The 23,169-nt window shown below is 39.9% G+C and overlaps 1 protein-coding gene across 7 annotated transcripts in view; it reads left to right on the top strand.

Moving 5' to 3' along the window:
* Positions 1 to 23,169, top strand: part of MAP2K5 (mitogen-activated protein kinase kinase 5) — a 186,708-nt gene that overhangs the window by 90,590 nt on the left and 72,949 nt on the right. For all 7 annotated transcript variants that reach the window (XM_054041147.1, XM_054041146.1, XM_054041145.1 and 4 more), the window contains 3 exons: positions 3,655 to 3,728; positions 4,662 to 4,712; positions 8,377 to 8,448. In XM_054041147.1, the coding sequence (XP_053897122.1) occupies positions 3,655 to 3,728; positions 4,662 to 4,712; positions 8,377 to 8,448 (197 nt within the window). The remainder of the gene's footprint in view (positions 1 to 3,654; positions 3,729 to 4,661; positions 4,713 to 8,376; positions 8,449 to 23,169) is intronic.

The raw sequence follows: 23,169 nt of genomic DNA, 5'->3' as shown, positions 1-23,169 counted from the left end.
AAATCCATTTTATTCAGAATAATCTGTTTACTTTTGAATAAGATGACTAAATGTTCAGATTCCTGACCCTCTGACAGTTCTATTAAATGGTAAGTAAGAGCACGTGTGCCCCATTTGTCTCCAGAAAGGTGAAACAGCTTAGGCAGCTACATCATAAATAGAACTTCTTCATCCTGCATAATGATGCTCTGTACAAATCATGTATATTAAGCAAGCACTAGTAATGGGACTATAACAGGATTCAAAAAAGAGCTAGATAAGTTCATGGAAGATAGGTCCATCAATGACTATTAGCCAGGATGGGCAGAGATGGTGTCCCTAGCCTCTATTAGCCAGAAGCTGGGAATGGGCGACAGGGGATGGATCACTTGATGATTACCTGTTCTATTCATTCCTTCTGGGACACCTGGCATTGGCCACTGTTGGAAAACAGGATCTGGGCTAGATGGACCATTGGTCTGACCCAGTATGGCCGTTCTTATGTTCTTAGGAGCCCTTTTGGCTATCGTTTAAATTCTTCCACTTCTAAACAGTAATATTAATGACAAGCAGATGAGTTTTACCTGCAGAAGGATTTCAGGATCAAGCGCTTAATTACAGCTGTTATATTTAACATTCTGTAGGGCCACATCACAGGTAGCCGCATGGAATGCGGAAAGGGACTGTGCAGAATTCTACATCCTCCACTCACGCAGATGAATGAAACACGGTGTGGACTGGGTGGGACCTTGGCTCTGGCTCCCAAATGGGTGGCCAGCACTGGTGCATTGGACAACATGTGTTGCGCTGGTTATAGACCCAGCACAATTTGCTCTGGAGAGGGAGTAGTAAGGGGAACTGGGAGGGAGAATATGACTCTGAGTCACAGTCTCTCCCCGATCTGCTCCTGGGGCAGCGTAACAACGCATTGTCCCTTGTTGTGGGCTCATGGCACATCTACAGTCAAGCCCTTAGTAAAAATTTTATTGAAGAAGAATGTAGCTGCATGGATACCATCCTAAACATAGTATCTCCCTCACACTGTGGGACTGGTGTTTCTCAGAGAGAGCTGCTGTGTTCTTCCTCCTTCCTCTTCCAGGCATTAGGTATAAACCTAATGCCTGGAAGAGGCTCCTGTAATTCAGAGTAGAGAACGGCAGCGTTTTTAGGTGCCTTGCAAAACAGCTAGATGCAGTGAATGCAGCAAGGGTGGGGAAAGCCGCTGACTTCCTTCTCCTGACTAAGCTGAAGTTCAATCTAAGAGCCAAAGCCTAGTCCTGTTGAAATCAATGGGAACTTTGCCAGTGATACTGGAGGGACTAAAGGTTTGGCTCTCTGTGTATAAAATACATGAATGTTGCCATTGTTAAACCACTGTTGTAATACAGATCCAATCATTGTACTGCATTTGGTAAAAATATGCGGGTAGATTGAGACTCTAATAGCCTGAGAGCCTCCAGAACTCTGGGATCCTCATATAATCATGTGGACCACACTTTCCCCAGCATAACTCTTACCTATGTCACACATCCTCCCAGCTGCTGCCCTCTGACCCTTCTCTCATGTTGTATTGGGCAGGTGTCAGATATGAGGAAAGTGGGGAGAGGAGTATTGTGAACGTAAGGTGCATCAGTAGCAGGTGGCTGGCTGGCCACTTACAATCATCTGTACACCATGTTGCTCACAGACTCTGAACTAGGGACCTCTCCCAAGAATTCAGTCTGACCGTGTCAAGCTAGTTACTGTGCTTGTTTGATTGTTAATTATCCTTTTTTAAATATCTACAAGTGTTTTGGAGCCATTGGCTTTGCTCTGCAATTAGATGTAGGGACTTCATGTTTCACTGCAATCTTCCTTTAAATGCATTCCTGCTGTAAACAGATTAATTTGTAATGCAAAATGTCAGCATATTTTGCATATTTAATTGTACCTGCTGTTTAGCTCATTAGAATGCAATGCAGACGTAATAACTAGGTAGATGTATCTGCTGACATATTTGCAGAAGACAATTAAACATAATGAATAGGATTATTGTACAGCCTATGGCTGCTGTAGTGTTCTTCTTAGACATTCATAATGGAGACATGCTGGTGACACTCCAGGTCTAGTTAATTGAGAGTGGTCACCCAGCAGTAGAGAGTTGTATACAGTTTAATAGATTGCTACAAACAGACAATACTTGAATCTTCCCAGAATTTGTATTAGTAAATAATGTATTTTAAAATGTTGGTTGAAAGAGCACTGAGGTTCTTCCGACTGCATGGATAGTTTTAAATCAGTATTTTGCCTCACCTACTGGTGAGGTCGGTGAGAAATCATTAAGAGTGTCAGAGGCAAACTGAATCTATACAGTTGAAATAAGGGTTATGTGAAATAGGCACTGTGTCCTTGAAGCTGTGACATGATGGAGATACATGATGGTGAGTTTGTGTTTTGGGTATCGGGGAGAGAGATTACAAATACACTAATTTTATTAATATGATCTTGAAGCATGGAGAACATCACCAAATTATTGACGGTGCCCACCCTTTAAAAAAAATAGCTTTCTTTTTGCCCCAAACATCAGAGCATTTAATCAGCTTGTTAATTGAAGTTATATACTTACATTACAAAGACAAATTAAGCAAGCTACTGTGATACCCGGAAAACATCTGCTAAACAAAGCCAAAGTTAATGATAAACAAAATTAGGTTCTCTCGTAGTTGGTTTTCATCCATCTGCACCCAACTACTGTTCACTTTTAAAGAAGGCAAAGACGCAAGCTATTACTTTCAATTCCATAATGCCATGAGAAAACAGTCATTACACACATCCACCATACTTTAATCTGTGCAAGTTTTTGGTCAGAGCTGCATCAAACCGTTTTTCATGTATTCTGGCCAGCATCCCTGGAATGGAAAGATCTGCACTACATTTGATCAGTTACAGGAAACAATTAAAAGTCTATCTACTGGAAGAATGTACAGTATGCAACATAATCTTACCACTTCTATTTTGTGTCACAGAGTGTCAACTTTATAATCTCTGCACTGAGGGGGGCTTATTTTATGATGTTCCTTGGTGTATTTATTTGTTAGAGTGGGATTTTATAGGATTGTGGCAGTTCATTTATGTGACAGCACTGAGATCATGGGAGGAGTGCACCAGTCCTGTAATAGGAGCCATGCGGGTAGAGCCACGTTGACTTCAACAGGGCTCTGTGTAGGCACATAGATCCACCTTGTTTGGATCTGGCTGCAGAATTGGAGCTAGATTCTGCGAGAGTCTTTGATGTGTGTATATTTATGTTTGTGTGTATGTGTATGCCAGCATTTTGTGTGTGTGTGAGGGGTGTATATAATATGTATGTCTATGCAATAATATAGAATGTGTATATAATAATTTTTTTTAAATCTTGTTACCTCTACTTGAAATCCAAGCAGTTGAAGAGAGACGATTACAAGAAGATCAATATAGGGTTTATAAGAGGGTTAGACTAGAATGTAGGTTTAAATTATTGGAATCCAACCTCAGTGAGGAAGTAGTGCAATGCTAGAGTGTTACAGATCAAAGAGATTGAATTTAAAATGTCTGCTATTAAAAACCTGACATGACTAGATGCATATATATCTTTATATCAAAATTGCATACAGAGAATAATTTATTTGAAAGCCCTCTTTTGTCCCTCTTTGACAGATGTGAAACCCTCTAATATGTTGGTGAACACACGAGGACAGGTGAAGCTGTGCGACTTTGGGGTTAGCACACAGGTATCCCCTCCCTTAGCTATTTGCCTACTCTTTTTTCTAAAATAGAAATCACCTGGCTACAAGACAAACAGGCCCGCAGCAAACTCTCCTCTGCTGGGAGAGTGTTATTCATTTGTAATCTCCAAGCGACTTTCCTTCATCAGAATATGATTGTTCATTGTTTAATGACAGTAAAAACTGCTGATATTGTAATTACTACTTACGAATAGCAAACTTCATTGATATGCAGCTTCGATATGAAAGCGTTTTGGCCAGACAAAAGGGAGGGCAGAGTGGGAGATGTGTCTGGGGAGCCCAACTGGCCCACAATAAAAATTAATATTGGTAGCAACAATAGTGGTGGGCCTTGACAATGTGCAGCACAAATTTTAATTAATTTCCATTTTGGGCCTCCCTGGAGAACCTCAGTGATAGTGACCCATGAGCTTGCTGTGATGTTGATTTGAATTGCAGCCACCTTTTCTCTCCGCCAAACATGAGGACCAAAGAGAAGGTCAGCGTTGTATTATAAGTTGTCAAAGTCTGTTGTCCCTCCAGCGTATTTAGTGCTCATTGCGTTCTAGTAATGAATGTGGCTTTATTCACATCTTGAGCCAGCTGACTGAAAAATGAGTGTGTTCAATCCTACTTCAAATTGACTTTTTATATCAGACTAGTTTGGGGGTACTAAAGCTATAAGCATCCTGTTTAACGGAATTGTTTAAGGTTATCTGCTATAAACTGTAACGCAGTGCTTGTTTTAAATTGGAGCTCACATTCAAAAGAAAAGACCGATTTAATCATTTTTAATGCCTTTGTAGATAAATTTGTCCCCTTTTACATAATTTTTAGTTGATTTATAGAAATGATTATTGTAGGTTAAATGAGGAATAATTGCCCATTTTATTTCCACATTATCTTTATATTGTTCTAACAGACTGTTTTGTCTGATAGCTGGTGAATTCTATAGCCAAGACGTATGTTGGAACAAATGCTTATATGGCGGTAAGTAAATTTATGCAGAAATAACATTTCAAAAGAAGTCTTTGTATGCTGCTTTGTTCTATATGATGTAGGATATATTTTTAAATCAGCGGTTTTCTCAGATTTCTTCCTATCTGCATCTTAATAGAGTATGTCCCATGGAAACTGCTCCCATTCACCATCACACAGACTAACCCCCCTCCTCCTTGTGATCACACAGCATCTCTGTGACAGCTACAGCAATTGCTGATAAGGAAAAGTAATATTGGGAAAGTATTTCTTTTAATGTATTTATAGTTGTCTCAAAAGCAGTGTAACAGCTTGGAACAGAGGAGAGGCCAATACAATATAAACAGCTGGCTCTCCAGGGGTAGCCAGCATGTGCTTGGCGGATCACCCATGCTCCATTGTTGCTCGCAGTTTTGGAACCATTTTCTAAGGCCTCAGTTTAGCAGACATTTAAGCGTGTGCTTAAGTCTCATTGACTTCAGTGAATCTAAACATGTGCTTAAGTGCTTTGCTTGCCTAAAACAGTTTCTATCAGATCTATTCATAGTTCAGTTTGAAAATGTTTGCAAAATGTGTTAGGGTGAAAGTGCAAAGTTGGTAAGTGGAAAGTGCTAAGCCCCCACCTTAGTTCACCCCAATGACATACATTGGTTTTGTTATACAGGAAATCACTAGACAAGACAGAAAGTATTATATCATTAGACCATTAACTTGCATGTTTTTAGTGTTTGTCACTTTCATGCAACACTTATCCATTTAATCAGTACGTTTCGTCTATTACTTAACCAAGAAATTTTGCGTGCCATGATGAGATTACTTGTATGTTCTGTCTACAGAATAATATACATATATTTCCATTCCTATTAAATCAGATTAACAAACTTTTATGATATCTCTTTCTGGGGACTTCTGTCATAGGTTTGACAGATTGGATTCTACCATTTTACCATGCCTGTTAAGGGGCAAGTGACTCTAGTCCCATTGGAAAGACTAGGTTTAAAATTAAATAAATAAAGTGGTGGCATAAATAATATTGAGAGAATACAGCAAAGGCTACCACAATTTTGTCTTTGCCAAAGTTCGTACAAATGGTTTCACGAGCCCATGTTGTGGAGTATGAAAACTTCAATACTTCAGATGAGAATGTAGAATTAATGTGGAGTCCTTGTCTAGTGTTTAAAATATAGTGTTGGCAAAAAACATTGCTCTTATATCTAAAAATAAATGAGAAAAATGGATCCTGCCTTTGGTAAAGGACAATCTGCAAACAGTACTGTAGTACAAAATGCCTGGCATTTGTCCTTTCAAACTCCAGAAGATGGAAGGGAGGAGGAGAAATTTGTGACCTTTAATTGCTTTTATATATATTTTTTTTCTTGCGTCCTTGTTAGCAGATAACAAGCAGGGAGTCCATTTATTTGCTAAGTGTTTTTCTAGCCAAGAAGTGCACATCATTCAGCCTCTGAAACAATCGTGTCACCATCCTAACAAGCCTTAAACCGCACTGTGTGATCAGAATATTAGGTATGGGGAAAATGTAAAACACATCAAATGTATTACTTTTGATACCCAGGCCTGCTGATTGCTACAGCTCCAATCTCTTAAAAAAAAAAAATGGAAATACTGTGATTACAAAAAAAACCCAAAAAACTTCAAATGACTCCACTTCTCTAACTCAGCGCTTCTTCTTAGAGTGCCTTTAAATAGCTCTAATAATTAAATTGTATTTTTCGTTTAATGAACAAATCCAGATTACAGTTCTCCTTCCCAGGTGTACATTAAAGAAATTATTTTTTTCTTATTGTTTATGGATGAATGTGATGCGTCCATCTGTTAATTGAAAATGAGAGGAGTCAAACTATAAAATATTTGATCAGATTTCATGTATTAAAATTGCTTTGCTTCTTGAGTGAGTTGTTGCCAGTCATCAAATTTATACCTCAGTCTCCAAAAGATAATATAAAATTGCTTGTGTTTTGTACCAGTATGCAAGAACAAAAGCTTTGGTGTGAAAATATGATTGCAAAACAAAGCAGTGTTACATGACACTTTGAAACGTGGAAGTAGATGGACAGATGTAACTATTTTGTGCACCTGCTTCAGTGGTAGTGGTGGTGGTGTTGTTTTTGAGTCCTCAGTGTTACATACACGATATTTTAGTACCTTAAAGCCTTACCTGTTATAAAAAAGAAGTAAATAATTTTAAAACAGCCAGATTGAACTACGTATCTGATTTGGCTGCCTAAATGAAGGCTAGGGTCTAGTCCATACTAGAAAAGGTGTACCTGTATAGCTATGCTGGTACAGCCATACTGGCAAATCCTCCTAGCATAGAGACCGCTTCTACGGCAAATAGTCCCCTTTGCCACTTTAGCTTATAACTTGTTCCCTGAACAAAATAGGTTATAGTGACTAAAGCACTTTTTGGCCAGTATAACTTTGCGTACGCTATGGCTTTTGCCTGTATAAAAATATCATAAAAAGATTGCACTCCTAACCCACATTATTGTACCAGAAAACTTTCTCATGTAAACTTGTCCTAGAATAACTGTGTTTGTGAATGATTATCTTGGTGGCCACAGTACTAAGATTCTTGTTTTATGTAAGTATGTAACTCAGTATAAACTAAGCATTCTGTCTGACACAAGCTGACTTTTTTGGCATGGTAATTCTGGAAAGCTATTTAGAATGGTGATCCATAAAGATAACAGAGACAGCTCTGAGTTTCTTTACTTAACATTCATGCTGTGATAAAAGCCCTCAACCTGGGATTAGCAGTGCAGAGTAAACATCCCCAAACACGTTGGACTGGCACTAATTTGGGAGTGTGTTTTCTGAAAAGGTCTCTGGATTATTAGAGACTAGAAATACAGCCAGTGGTTTGTAGGTAGTTGGCTAGACAGGTGAATTAATAGCACAGCGGGGAGAGAAGTCTCATGGAGCCTTTTATTGTTGCATTTCACACTGTACTTGACCTTGGAAAGCTTGAATTGTAGCTTTCAGATAAAAACTAGCTGTTTCATTTTACAGTGTTCTTGTATTTCTGTAAATGGGCTGTTAATAGTTTTGAGTGAAATCTTTTTTATTGTTTAATATATTAATTGAAGAGTTTTAAAAGAAAATTGCTAAGCGTGTGACTCCCTTTTGAAGCATTAGCTTGCTAATTGTAACAGTAACCTTGGTTTCATTCAGTCCCATTAATCCCATTAATTTTTAATCCCCCACGCCCCTATTCAATTCCTTTACTCAATATTTTTGTTCATGATATACCTTACCTCTCACTCTGGACTCTGAAGTAAATCCGTTCCATTCATGGAGTCTTAGAACCTGATATGGTGCTTTGTTGTGCAGGTGCACACTGTTGCTTTTCTTGCGAAATAAGATAGTCCAGGCACAAATGCATTAGCCAAGTTTACTAGATACATGGCCATGCAGGATGGCGTGTCTGAGCGGGACAGAGCCCCTTGTCTAGTTGCAGAACCCAGGTAAAAATAAAGTGTCATGTTTATGAATAACCTAGTACCTTCATTATTTTCCAGATTAGACAAATTGAATTTTAAGTTTCTTGCAAAATTTTGAGCAAGTTTATTTGCCCAGGACTAACTTTCAAGAGAGAGATATGCATGTTTGTTTGCCTAGGCTAAAGAAGATGTTTTTTTCCCCTCCTTTCTTTCAGCCTGAACGAATTTCAGGGGAACAATACGGGATTCATTCCGATGTATGGAGTTTAGGGATTTCCTTCATGGAGGTATGTAAACATATATACTTGTTCTTATAGGCACATTGAAAGAACTGAACTAAATCTAAGATTCCAATTATTTTTACGTATTCCCTATTATACAAAGTTCCTTTTGTATATATAAGCTTAGCCATTGTTCAGTTTCTTCACTGTATCTAGAATGGATTCGTTCTCAGTGGGTCAAATCCACCTAGGTATGGAGAGCCTGTATGCACCAATTAAGCCCTTTGGTAGGGCTGTGCAGTGAGAGTGGGGATCAGGGTACGTGGAATGCGGTTGGGAGGACATCTCTACACTCCCTGCATGCCACTGGGGGTAGGGTTGTTCTATACCGGGTCTGAAAAGGCCAGTGCAGACTAGCCCACTAAGGGTGGGCTATCATAGGGCTGTGGAGATCCAGAGGCTGAGCTGGGTAAGTACCATTCCTGAACCCCAGTGGAGTTCCTTGCAGACAGCCTGATAATTGTGGCTTTGTGCCAGATGGGATGGATTTCTCGCCATTTGATTGACTATACTGTTTAGTATTGGGTATTCACCAAAAGGTCAACTTTTCACGTACGCTCGTTGTTTCACACCTAGAAATGTCTCACTGAAACAAAGCTATGCAAGGAGAATGTGGTCAGGTAGAAATATTGTAATGGGAGATACAGGTACATTCTGCAAGTGTGATATTGGTAATTTTCATTCACCATAAGGTAACTTCTGATCCAGTGAAAATGTAAGTAGTCTAGTATTTCTGCTTAGTACTCATCTGAGGTTCTTAAACCTAAATCTCATAGTTCTTTACAAAGGCGGGCATCCTATGTTGTAGAAAACAACGGAGGGGCTAGAGTGCTTAGGATAACTAGAACTGCCAATCATTTGAGGAGGAATTGACAAGTGAAATCAGTTTGGTCTGATCCAGGAAAAAGGGGAAAGGTGACTGATCTGGCATCAGAATTAGTCATTGTGTTCGGGATCACCCAAGACTCTTGGTTGGAGGGCTGGTAGAGATCAGGTCTGACTGTTTTTATGCTTTTCTATTACCTTAGAATATTTAAAAATATATTAGTAGTTTGTGGGGAGAACCTTCTGATGACAATATGACCACAGCATATGAAAGGAACTTCTAATGGCTGACCCATGGAGCAGCAGTGATGGCAACCTTAGTATAAATAATGTGTCCCATTTTAATATTGTCTAAGTAGGAAGTAGGAGGAATAGAACAAGCAAAGGTTTGAAAGACCCTGCATTTGTATCCCAGAGTGGTCATCACACAAAATCGAACTAAAGGTCATACACATACTTAAGTGTTCATACAATGCTTTTTAAGGGGCACACAGGCCTGTGGGTAATATAAGGCAAGAGACCATTAGTTAGATCCCTGGTATTCTTTGCCTATCTTGCATCATTGGCACAATACCACTGCTTTTCTCTTCTTTCTTTCCACCTGTCATCTCAAACTCCTAGCCTCTGTGGGAAACAGCAACACCTCCAGGCTGTCATATACTTCCATAAGGATTACACTGTTCACCATCTAAGTGTCTAGAAAAAAATTCTGCCCAAAGATATGCTTGGACCTTAACTCAGAAAGATTTGTCCTGGCTTTATATCCTCTTCCACATGCAGACGAAGGGACAATAGAATCCTACAGATGCCATTCCATTCTCTTTTGGTAGATGTCAAATAATGTTAACTTAGAGTGAAATTCCCTCCTGTACAGATGGCCGGTGGTGCATAGACTTATGCTGAAGTCCAGTGCAAGAAAGGGCTTAAATGGGACATAATCTTTGTGCTGGCCCTCTGTATCTGGATGAATTTCACCCATAGAGAACTGGAAGTTAACCAAGACTCTCATATGTTACCTTATTGAATATAGATATATTTGTTGAAAAACACATGATTAAACTTAACCAGATTGAAAATATGGGCATCATGTGTTGCTTGTTTAACTTTGAATTATTGCATTCAGATCTTGTCAATCTTTTTTCCAAGACTGATTAAAACTAACTCTGAATATACAATAATGACATACGCTAATGGGTCACAAGGGATGCAGTGCTGTTAATTCAATTTACTGCAGTTGGAAGCCACTATTGTCAATGATTACATCACTGGAGCTCTCTCAGAATTTTGGGAGAAATACAAAATTTATTCATGTCACCACAGTCTCTGTAAGTGAGTGTAGTCAACAGGGGGCTAAAGTGAAATTGTAATGCATTCATATTTGACCAGGGTAGACTTTTGGTTCAGTTCTGTTCTGATATAAATCATCTACATCATGTATTTACCAGTTCATTAGCTGACTGTGAAGGATATACAATGATGTGTGCCCATGGACAAAAGTGTTACTTCTTTTCAACCCGAACAACTAGTCAAAGTTTCGGGCCCTGTGGGTGTTCCAGTTGGGAGTAGGTATTAGTGATAGGTATTACTTTGATGTAGTTCAGTTTATTTACAAAGAATGTACAAAGCCTTGTGTTTCTGTCCACAGAGGGAATCATTTAGCAGGAAACAGCTTCTTTTGCTCACAGTACCAAGAGCACTCTTTTAATCTTCATCCCTGACCCAAAAACCTTTTCCCAGGTTTCTTGCAGGGTCAACCATCATGCTTTTGTCTGCTCCTACAGGCTGTTTGACCTCAGTTTGTGTGTATTCCCTGTTCGTTTGTTCGTTTTCTTTCTCTCTCTCTCTCTCTCACACACACACTCACACTCACACTCACACACACACACACACACACACACCCCAGCCAAAAACTCCTGAGCAGGTTCACATGGGTGGGGCTTATGCTTATGGTTCTGTTAATTGAAGGAACAAAGAGTCCTGTGGCACCTTATAGACTAACAGACGTATTGAAGCATAAGCTTTTGTGGGTGAATACCCACGTCATCAGACGAACTTGCGTCTGACGATGTGGGTATTCACCCACGAAAGCTTATGCTTCAATACGTCTGTTAGTCTATACGGTGCCACAGGACTCCTAGTCTGGATCTGTAAAAAGCAACAAACACGGCTACCCCTCTGTTAATTGAAGGGTTAGTTCACACCTACTGTTCTCAATGGGGTTTTAAGTCAACCTATAACAAGGTTTCACCCAGCTCATAACAGCACATAGCAGGATCTAAAATATGAATAATTTCTTAGTAGACTAACAGTATGTTTTCACTACCAACGTTACAGCACTTTAACGTGGCTGTGTAGTCGCAGCTCTCCCAGCACCGTAAAACACCCACCCCCACGAGAGGAGTAGCTCCCAGCGCCGGTGCACTGTCTACACTGCCACTTGACAGCGCTGAAACTTGCAGCGCTCAGGGGGGGTTTTTTCACACCCCTGAGCGAGAAAGTTTCAGCGCTGTCAAGTGCCAGTGTAGACATGGCCTTAGATACTGAATTTTAGTTAACCTGTGATTTTGTGTAAAGGATTATTAGAAGCCGATTTACAGCTTGTCTTTGTAATACTGATTTTTACATCATATCAGCCAATATTAGGGGGACATTTTGGGTCTATGTTTACTCTCTTCCCTCAAGCCTTCTCTACCTGCTCTTCTCTCCTTCAGTGTGTCAGATGCACAGAACAATTTGGCTCTGTGTTCTTTGTTAATTGGTATGTCATCTGGACCTCTGAGACCTCTCTTCAACATGATCGCTGTTTTATTGGCGTGGTTTGAGTGATGTGTTAAATGATGAGAGCAAGGACAGTGGCTTAGAAAAATATCTCAAGAAAGGTGAAGAAGAAGCTCAAAGAGCCATGCAAGGTCACTGTCATTAAAGTAACTCTGTCTATTGACATGGGGATTGGTGGTACACTATTCCAGGCTCCTGCTGATGAAGCAGAGAGGGCAGTTAGAGTTTATTCTAGGATTTTAAAATTGTCTCAACTCACTTTTTTTTTTTTAAATATCCAAACTCTTATGCCCGCAAGTTAGCAGTTAGAGCACATTGATTGGCAAGAAATAATGTGTTGGACCAAGATACCGAGAGCTGTTTTGATGTATGATGATTAAACTCAGTTGTTAGAATCTTCTAATTTTATTTAATCTAAACCTCAAAAATACATTGAATTTCTTTGCTACTGTGCTGTGGGTAATGAGAAACTGGTTACTTTTAAAGTTTAAGAACACTGTCCAAGAAGTCAGTTGGCTGAGTTTAAAGAGTAGGCAAAGTAACAAGTTAACTTTGATGAGCCCCATCTTGTTAGATGCCGACTATCCTCAATTGCCATTGAAATAAATGGGGTTAAGAGCAGTTTACATCTCACAGGGAAAGGAAACATTATTGGCTTATTTTTTTGCAGTTTGTATTTTTTTCTTTTAAAAGGGCACATTAATTCGGTGTGTTATCAATAAATCTCTTTTCAGATATTTCATAGCAAATAGTTTGTAAATTTTCATGAGGTTTTTAGCTGTAGTTTTATTTCAGTGCTTTTTGGTTGACAAAGCAAGTTCAATTTAAACCAGTGGCGTTGCTGTTACTACACTGAAGACTGTGTCAGCACTTTCATTATAAACACTGTTTTTCAGGGGTTTATAACTCAGCCCTAAAATGTGTTCCAGGCAGGGTGACCAGATGTCCCGATTTTATAGGGACGGTCCCAATTTTTGGGTCTTTTTCTTATATAGGCTCCTATTACCCCCCACCCCCATCCCGATTTTTCACATTTGTGGTCTGGTCACCCTAATTCCAGGCAGCTTGGGCTAAGTTGAAGTGCAGTTTGCAATCAGTGTTTTTCAGAGAACTGTGCCTGGCAATGAAGTAGGATAGTTTGAATGATCTAATAGCTCTTTTAATCTCTAATTAATACAATTTCAATCACGGATTACTGTCTGAAAGTGAACATTAGTGCTCCCTAATGAAAATAAAACATATTTTGTTGTTTTTTAATAATGAGCACTCTTAAGATGCTTTTTAGTTACGTTATAATGCAAAAAGACTTGAAGGCGAGCTTTGCAGCATATTAGTCCATAATATGCACTAATTAATAAGTTTAAGGGGAAATGTGTAAAAGCTGAGGTTTTTGTTTCTAAAGCAGGATTTTTCTGCTTATATTTGACTTAATATTTACAAGACACTGTACAAACTTTTAACTAACACCCAAATAATGCTCCTCCGAGATAGGTAAGTATTATTGACCTTATTTTAAAGATGGGGCACTTTTTATTAGCATCATTATTTGATTGTGTAATGCCAACAGTGTGCTAGGCACCTTACAGATGTGTAAAATAACTAGGTCACTGACCTGAATAATTTAAAATGATAAATCCTGATCTTGTAATCAGATTCACTAGTATGGAACCTATTGATTGTGGCAACACACAGGCACAGCGGTCCATGTTAGCAGATCCAGTTTATGGATTAGGGCCTATATTGTATATACAGAAACAAGTGTTAATCGTTCATCATCATAAACTGAGGCATCATAAACATGTTTGAAGGGGTCAACAAACATGTGGACAAGGGGGATCCAGTGGACATAGTATACTTAGATTTCCAGAAAGCCTTTGACAAGGTCCCTCACCAAAGACTCTTAAGTAAAGTGAGCTGTCATGGGATAAAAGGGAAGGTCCTTTCATGGATTGAGAACTGGTTAAAAGACCGGGAACAAAGGGTAGGAATTAATGGTAAATTCTCAGAATGGAGAGGGGTAACTAGTGGTGTTCCCCAAGAGTCAGTCCTCGGACCAATCCTATTCAACTTATTTATAAATGATCTGGAGAAAGGGGTAAACAGTGAGTTGGCAAAGTTTGCAGATGATACTAAACTGCTCAAGGTAGTTATGACCATAGCAGACTGTGATGAACTTCAAAAAGATCTCACAAAACTAAGTGATTGGGCAACAAAATGGCAAATGAAATTTAATGTGGATAAATGTAAAGTAATGCACATTGGAAAAAATAACTCCAACTACACATACAATATGATGGGGGCTAATTTAGCCACAACAAGTCAGGAAAAAGATCTTGGAGTCATTGTGGATAGTTCTCTGAAGATGTCCACGCATTGTGTAGAGGCGGTCAAAAAAGCAAACAGGATGTTAGGGATCATTAAAAAGGGGATAGAGAATAAGCTGAGAATATATTATTGCCCTTATATAAATCGATGGTACGCCCTCATCTCGAATACTGCGTACAAATGTGGTCTCCTGATCTCAAAAAAGATATACTGGCACTAGAAAAGGTTCAGAAAAGGGCAACTAAAATGATTAGGGGTTTGGAACGGGTCCCATATAAGGAGAGATTAAAGAGGCTAGGACTCTTCAGCTTGGAAAAGAGGAGACTAAGGGGGAATATGATAGAGGTATATAAAATCATGAGTGATGTGGAGAAAGTGGATAAGGAAAAGTTATTTACTTATTCCCATAATAGAAGAACTAGGGGTCACCAAATGAAATTAATAGGCAGCAGGTTTAAAACAAATACAAGGAATTTCTTCTTCACGCAGCGCACAGTCAACTTGTGGAATTCCTTACCTGAGGACGTTGTGAAGGCTAGGACTATAACAGCGTTTAAAAGAGAACTGGATAAATTCATGGTGGTTAAGTCCATTAATGTCTATTAGCCAGGATGGGTAAGGAATGGTGTCCCTAGCCTCTGTTTGTCAGAGGATGGAGATGGATGGCAGGAGAGAGATCACTTGATCATTGCCTGTTGGGCCACTCCTTCTGGGGCACCTGGCATTGGCCACTGTCAGTAGACAGGATACTGGACTAGATGGACCTTTGGTCTGACCCGGTACGGCCGTTCTTATGAGGCACAAAAGGGTGAAATGATTTGTCCAAGCTATAGAGTGAGTGGGTGTTAGAGCTGGGATTTGAATATGCGTGATTTGACTTTCCATATACTATAAAGGTGTGCTTCCCACTTCACATCTTCCTTTGTATCCTTCTCAGTCTCAACTCTCTTCCATTCTTTGTTCACAAAAACAGCCTTTCTTTCTGTCTTTTTCTTTCTAGCTCCACCTTAAAAAAATCATTTCTCCTGCAAAGGTTATCAATGTTATCCCGTACACGAAAGAAATGCTCTTGCACATCTGTAATAATAAGAATATGTTTTGCAATCCCATAAAATAGAATGTTCTTTTGATCATCTACAGTAATTTGTGTCTGTTTTCTTTTATTTGTGTATTTAGTAGAGCTTTACGTATTTAGGAATTGTGTGTGGCAGTCAAGTTAACATGGAGTTTTAAGAGATGTTGCAGATTATTAGGCTATTCTGTGTTTTCAGTAATTAAGCATGGACACCAAAACTGAGCATTAACTATCCAGTGCATGTGTGTGTGGCATATATGTATTTCAGGCACACATGCATGTTTTTCCAGATAAATATGCTAAAATTGCTTAACATGCAATGTTCAGGCAATGGTAAGGGATTTTATATACTGACTCTTGAGCATACAGTACTTGGGCAAATAACACAGAGGTGGTGACAAGTGTAGACGTGGAAAGATGAGACTTTAGGGTCAAGGATAATACCAAGCTTCTAAGTAGCAGAGGCAAATAGAAGGTCTGAGTCTGCGGAGGGTGCTAGAAGAGAATGAAGTTCTGCTTGAGGATACTCTTGAGCAAGAGAAACACTTCTGTCTTTGAGCTGTTTACCTGTAGGAAGCTGACACAAAGCCACGAGCGTCTATAGTCAGAACGAGGAGAGGGAGTTGACAAGGACGACTTTGTGTTAAGAATTCAAAATGTGTGTTCAGTTGAATATCGTCAATGTAGAAGTGGCTAAGGTTACATTTAGAGATTATGAGCTGGATTCTTAGCTGATCTTATGAGTCAAATTAATTCCTGTGTAGAGGGCCAGCACCACTTAAATCCTACTTAAACCCTGTTTTGAAGATCTAAGTGGTACCTTCGCACAGGGGTCAATTTTATCATGAGTAGGTAGAAGAGAAGGGAGGAGTTGCGAATTGAAGCTTGTGGAATGCCTTACAGTTGGGTCTTGGTGTGGAATTAGAGCCGCCACTGGAGACTGAGTGAGAGCAGTTTGATAGGCACAGAACTGTGACAGGAGGTAAGTGTGAATGTCTGCATGACTCCTGGAGGCAATCCAGGAGCATGGAATGATCCAAAGTGTCAAAAGGCTGCACGGAGCAGAAGCAGCAAGAACATAATTAAAATAGGCACTTATGATGATGGCAAGGGTCAAGCTTAAAAGGCAAATGAGAATTACATTTCAGCCCTGTGTAAAGCAAGGGCCTCAGAATCGTACGTGATTTTACATACCAGGTGTCACGGCGTGTAGGGGAGTCAGGGCCCTGCACCCCGCAACTTCCTGCGATTCACTGTGACTCTCGGCCAGCCAGTAAAACAGAAGGTTTATTAGATGACAGGAACACAGTCCAAACCAGAGCTTGTAGGTACAGACAACAGGACCCCCTCAGTCAGGTCCCTCCTGGGGGGCAGGGAATTTAGACCCCTGCCCTGGGGCTCCCTCCATTTCCCCAGCCAGCTCCAAACTGAAACTCTCCAGTCCCTCCTCTGGCCTTTGTCTCTTTCCCGGGCCATGAGGCCACCTGATCTTTGTTCTCCAACACCTTCATTTGGCACCTTTGCAGGGGAGGGGCCCAGGCCATCAGTTGCCAGGAGACAGGGTGTCGGCCATTCTCTGTGCAGACATCATCACACTGGCGCTCTCGGCTCTGCAACAATCACACACCCTTATCCCACCACCTAGATACTTGAGAAATGCATAGGGGAAACCGAGGCACCCACACAGTATTCAGAGAAAACATTAAGAACATTCCCACTTCATCACACCAGGTATATCAAAATAGCGGGCCAAACAGGAGATGTTTAGGATAGAGAGGCAGTCTTTACTGGAAATGTCCTGACTTTTGAGAATTTGATATCCTCTGGGGTTACACTACAGGTCCTATTATGTTGATTCTAGAACCATAATGTTTTTTCTGACACTTGCAACATCTCCCAAGAGTGTGTTGCAATATAAAGCTTTGGGCTGCATTTCTTGGGTGAGTCTTAAACACATTGACCTGCAAACCCACATGCCAATCCTAATGTACAAAATCCAGACACACATTTCTAGAGCACTTAAGAGTTACTTGATTACCAGGATTTCTTAGATATCCATCACCATGGTATCGGGACTGCATTACAACAAATTTTTAAAGGACTTTACTGTTGCCCTAAATTGGTAACCCATCCATGTTCTCTTTGCTCATTGAACAGCAAAAGTCCCGTCACTGAAAACCTTGAACTTACGACAAATTAAAACCACATTCTAAAAGTCCCCAAATGCAGACTTAGATAGTCCCATCAGGAGAAGCAAGTTCCAAAGCCACAAACCACCACAGAGAATTCTTCACACTTGATTCTGTGAGTGGAGCCCTAGGGACAGGCAGCAAGAACATTTTTATGCATAATGACTATTCTAACAGGCCATTGGAGATAGGTGGACAATGGACATTGTATAACCAGAGCCTTGATCATTTCTGGCTTTGTAGCTAACCCCCATGCTAAATTGCACCCAAAAGTGAGGTGATAGTGAGTGTGGAGCATGAAGTAGAAGTGTTACGTGCTTATGTCTTCCTGCCCTACTTCAAGGGCAGAGTGTATGTAAATCTTAATTTTCTGGAATTCTGTGTTGTATCCATATAATGCATATGGTCAATATGGAATCTAGTTTGAATTTTTTTTTTATGAAAACTACCTACAGCATTTTCTATATTATAAAAGAAAATACTGAAGAGGCTTAACCTGGGACTTTTCAGCTTGGAAAAGTGACCACTAAGGCGGGATATGATAGAGGGCTATGAAATCATGAATGGTGTGGAGAAATAGGGAAGTGTTACTTATCCTTTTACGTAACACAAGAACTAGGGGTCACCTGATGATATTAATAGGCAGCAGGTTAAAAGCAAATAAAAGGAAGTACTTCTTCACAAAACGCACAGTCAACCTGCAGAACTTGTTTCAGTGGATGTTGTGAAGGCCAAAAGTACAACTGCGTTTAAAAAAAAAATTAAATAAGATAAGTTTATGGAGGATGGCTAGTAGCCAAGATGGTGAGGGATGCAACCCCATGCTCTGGGCATCCCTAGCCTTTGACTGACAGAAGCTGGGAGTGGGCCACAGGGGATGGATCACTAAATAATTGCCTGTTTTGTCCATTCCTTCTGAAACACCTGGCACTGGCCACTGTGGGAAGACAGGATACTGGGCTAGATGGACCATTGGTCTGACCCAGTGTGGCTGTTCTTATCTTCTTATGTTAGGCCTGCAAATTCGGTGTGTCAAAAAGAAATGTACACAAAGTGTCTAAAGAAAATTCAGTATCCTAAATTCTCTCAAAAGCAAATTAAATTTAATTTTGGAATAATTTGCCTCCGTATTGAGGCCTGATCTCTCAATTTGCAGCCCAACCTGTTGATACAACCAAAATGAGTTTTATTAGAGTCCTCTAAAAAAGAAATAAAGGTTTAAACTGGAGAGTATGGATCAGGCCGGTGCCGGCTGGTGTCGCTGTAGTCATTAAGAACGCCTGCTACCAGAAGACACCAGGTCAGCAGTAAATAAACATGTTACAAGAGTATTATTTCTTAACTCTTACATTGAGGAAGCAAGTAATTGTTAAATTAATTGAACACATTAGATGGATCTGAGCACATTTCAGTAGATACAGTATGATGTGTTTTAAATTGCTTTCACTTTTTTTCTGACTGCATCCCTTTAAACTAATAAAGATCACCGTTGCTTCTATAACCAACTACCCAAGGACCCAGTAATGCTTGAATGTGGTGCGTAGTTGCTTTACTGGCTGCAAATCACTCTGTAAAAATGATAATATACACAGACCTGGAGGTTTTAAAAAAATATTTTGAAGTGAATTTAGTGCTTCTGAAAAATGCTGGATTGAAAACCCAGGAGACTGAAATTCTCTGTTTGCCCACAGAAGAGATACAGCATGGTCTTTGGCAGTGCAGGGTTCCCAGCATTACCTCACCTATGTGCCAGGACCTTCACTTAGGGGTGAGAGGGTAATTCAGTTTCCACACCACTTTTTGTTTTTTCCTTTCACATTGTAACTGAGAGCAGAATTGGATCCCGAGTCTTTGACCTGACTGTTAATAATTGCAGTGGTGTTTTTGAGGAGCAGACACCCATGCAGTAGGAACTGTCTATTCAGGCAGCTCGAAAAGAGATGGCACGTTTCCTCCTTTTTGAAATGAGCTTTCTCACGTTATTTTAAATTGTAAAAGCAGTGTCTCTCAACCTTTCCAGACTACCGTACCTCTTTCAAGAGTCTGATTTGTCTTGTGTACCCCCAAGTTTCACCTCACTTAAAAACTTACAAAATCAGACATAAAAATACCAGTGTCACAGCACACTATTACTGAAAAAGTGCTTACTTTCTCATTTTTATTATATAATTATAAAATAAATCAATTGGAATATAAATATTGTACCTACATTTCAGTCTATAGTATACAGAGCAGTATAAACAAATCATTGCCTATAAAATTTTAGTTTGTACTGACTTCGCTAGTGCTATCAATGTAGCCTGTTGTAAAAGTAGGTAAATATCTAGATGAGTTGATGTACCCCTGGAAGACCTCTGAGTACCCCTCAGGGGTACACGTACCCCTGGTTGAGAACGACTGTGTTAAAGAATGATATTACGGTATCTCTTGCTCATACGGCAGGCAATCACTTACTACCTTTCTCATGCAAGTAGTCCATATGAAGTCACTGCGACTAGTTATGGGTAAGATGAGCAGGATTTGCCTCATAACAACTTAAAGTAAATTTGTTCTTAATTCTGCAAAATATATGGTGTAGGCATATTTTATTTGATTGTGCAAAGCAAAACATTTTAGAAACTGGCATCTAGAACAAATAATTACCTGTTTTTCTATGCTGTTTTTGGGTAATGTATCTAAACAACACCAGTCTACAAAGGTTCCACTTTTATCATCTTTACACAGCCATCAGGATGAAGAAAGACAGTGTCCAGCCATAACAGTAGTTTTGTGGTAGCAGAATTAGAAGTAAAGGTATCAGTGCCTGAGGGTTGGGTCATGAATTAATAATTGCTCTGTGGCAGTTGAGGCCCGTCAGAATAGCTGAAAATGGGGAAGTTGCCTTGCAGAGCGCTATCAATCACTCAGTGACCATAACTTCCAGTAATTAGTGTATTTTATGGGCCTTTGCTTCAGTGACTTGGAAGCACATATGCTCCACTCACAGCTAAACTTAGCCAGAGTAATATTCCAGGATGATTTATCCGCTTGCTGCGCTGGGATGTAACCCTATATTAGGTGAAGATTGTGAACTAAGCTGCAATAAAGTGTAAGTTTAGGTACAGTTTGCCCAGGTTGAGACCTCAATGTATCATGTTTTCCAGCATTCAACACTAAGCCACAGTGGGCAGGCTTTGTAACACTGAAATAAATAAAACAATTAGGTCCCTGAATAGATGGATGGGAATAGCATAGTGTGTGTCTATATGTAATATATAAAATATATATTAATGTGGCCTTCTCTTCATAGAAGGACCCGCTGTGATAAACCAATCTTCTCTTTTAAAAATAACAGAATATTGGAGAGATTTATCAGCTGTGTTTGCTTTTCTATGTTGTTATTACTGGTCTGCAACGGGCCAAAATCTGATCTTTACATCGATGTAAATCCAGACCAGCACCATTACTTCCATGGATTTGCGCCAGCGTAAAGAACTTCGAAATCTGGGCCTGTAGGTTTTGAATGAGAGTGGAGCGCATATTGTATTTTTGTTAATATCTTATAAACTGTTAGTTAATTGCTATGATATAGAGTTGTGCTTTATGTCCCTGTGGCTAGTACATTTTAAAATCTTAAGCACTTAGAGTGAGATCCACAAAGGTACTTAAGACCTAAACCTCTGGGGTTCAGGGGTCTAAGTCCCAGGTTTTGATTCCACTGCAATCCACAAAACTCCTGCTGAAACCTGTAGGCATCTAAACTTCCTTGGTGCCCAAATTTTTCAGAGTCAATGTTCCCTGAGAGCCTGTTTTCCTGCCTCTGAGCATGCACACTGCTCCCTCCCTCCAGGCACCCAGATGCCCAACTGACTCCTGAGCCCCACGTTGTGCGTGGGGTCTGCCTGTGTTGTGTGTGATGCCCGCTCTGGTAGGCAGTCTCTGAGCACGCCTACTGAACCAGGCCCCTTACGTGGTGGTGATGGTGCCGGATGCCTACCTTAGACCTTTCAGCCCAGAGCACTTGCTAGGGATGTGGGAGACTCATTTTCAATTTCCCCTCCCCCCAGAGGGGGAGAAGGGATTTGAACCAGGAGTCTCCCACCTCTCAGGAGAGTGCTTTAACCACTGAGATCGGGGATATTCTGATGTGGATAAATAAAGAGTGGATGGAGCAGGAGAACTGGACCCTGGGTCTCCCATCCCCCAGGTGGGTGCCCTAATCACTGGACTATGGGGTCATTCCCTTTCTGTCTTTCTGGCCCAAAGACTGTTCCCCTGTGGATAAATGTTTATATAGTCTTTGCGCCAGAGAGAGAGAGAGAGAATGGGAATGACCCTGTATTGCAGTGGTTAGAGCACCCCCCGGCAGATGAGCAATTTTACCCATGTAATTTTATTCACATGAGTAGTCTCATGGACTTCTATGGACTACCCATGTGAGTTGTGCACATGTTTACAGGATTGGAGACTGAGGTATGTGCATCCTTAAGGATAAAGGAGAACAATAATGTCTCTAGATAAGACACGTACGAATAAGAAGTTACACTGTTCTGAATCAGCAGAACCTTTGCAGAACCTTATATATAAAGCAGATATAATTCTGAGGCTCTGCAGATTGGGAGAATTATGCAATTTAGTGGTGATCTTTAATTTGCAATTAATTTTTTATAGTTCATGTTTTTAAAAAGCAAAAGTGAAACTAATTATCCTTAATTAAGGTGAATTAAGCTTGGCTTTTTAATATATTTTATAGAGAGAGATGTTGAACCAGGAAATGTCTCAAAGGTTATTAGGGCATATTTCTGTTGGGCCTGATGGTGTTAGTAATAAGCTTCTTCCTCATAGTTCTAGACATGAACAAATATGTCACTTCATCAGTCTCTGTTACTCGCACTTATGCCCCTCCGCAGGGGTCGCAGATTCCACAAGTTATCAACTAATGGCGTTATACATTAAAAATTGAAGCTTTCCTTACTCTGAGGCCTTTCAAGGCTTTGTTCTTAAGCCCCAGACACTTTGGAGTGCAGCTGCAAACTGTACGCAGAAAATTAAATTAATTTGTAACTCTTTTTCTTTGTCCTGAATTACTAAATCCTGCACATTTAATTGAAACCCTACTTCAAGATGCTTTGTGTTTCTGTTTTTCTTTGTTGTCAGTTTAACCTCAGAAGCACTTTAACACTGGTAAATTGCTGTTATATCCTTTGGATTTTTTTATTTTTTTTACTGTGCAATAAGAGGACAGTGAAATTGATATGAAAGAGAGAGAAAAATCTTAGAGTAGTTTTTGAGGTATTTAATATTTATTAAGGTCCTCACTGGAAGAGATTCAGATGATTTTAAGCCATCTATCTAGGAATGGTCTTGGAATGGAATCTCACCTAGGGAATTTTATGTAATCCAGTAGTTAAGTCTCATTTTTAAAGTTTCCTATGTCTCAATGTTCCAAAGTGGAGGCTGCTTTTCCATAAAATGAGGCTTTAACTGCAGTGCACAATCTAAATGCAAAATCCTTAGATGGAAATTTAATTGTGTAAAATGTGCACAAGGTAATTA

The sequence above is a fragment of the Malaclemys terrapin genome, chromosome 10 (genome assembly GCF_027887155.1).
Source record: "Malaclemys terrapin pileata isolate rMalTer1 chromosome 10, rMalTer1.hap1, whole genome shotgun sequence".
Classification (NCBI taxonomy): domain Eukaryota; kingdom Metazoa; phylum Chordata; order Testudines; family Emydidae; genus Malaclemys; species Malaclemys terrapin.
Note: the sequence above shows the minus strand (reverse complement) of the source record. Positions and strands in the feature narration are given on the sequence as shown.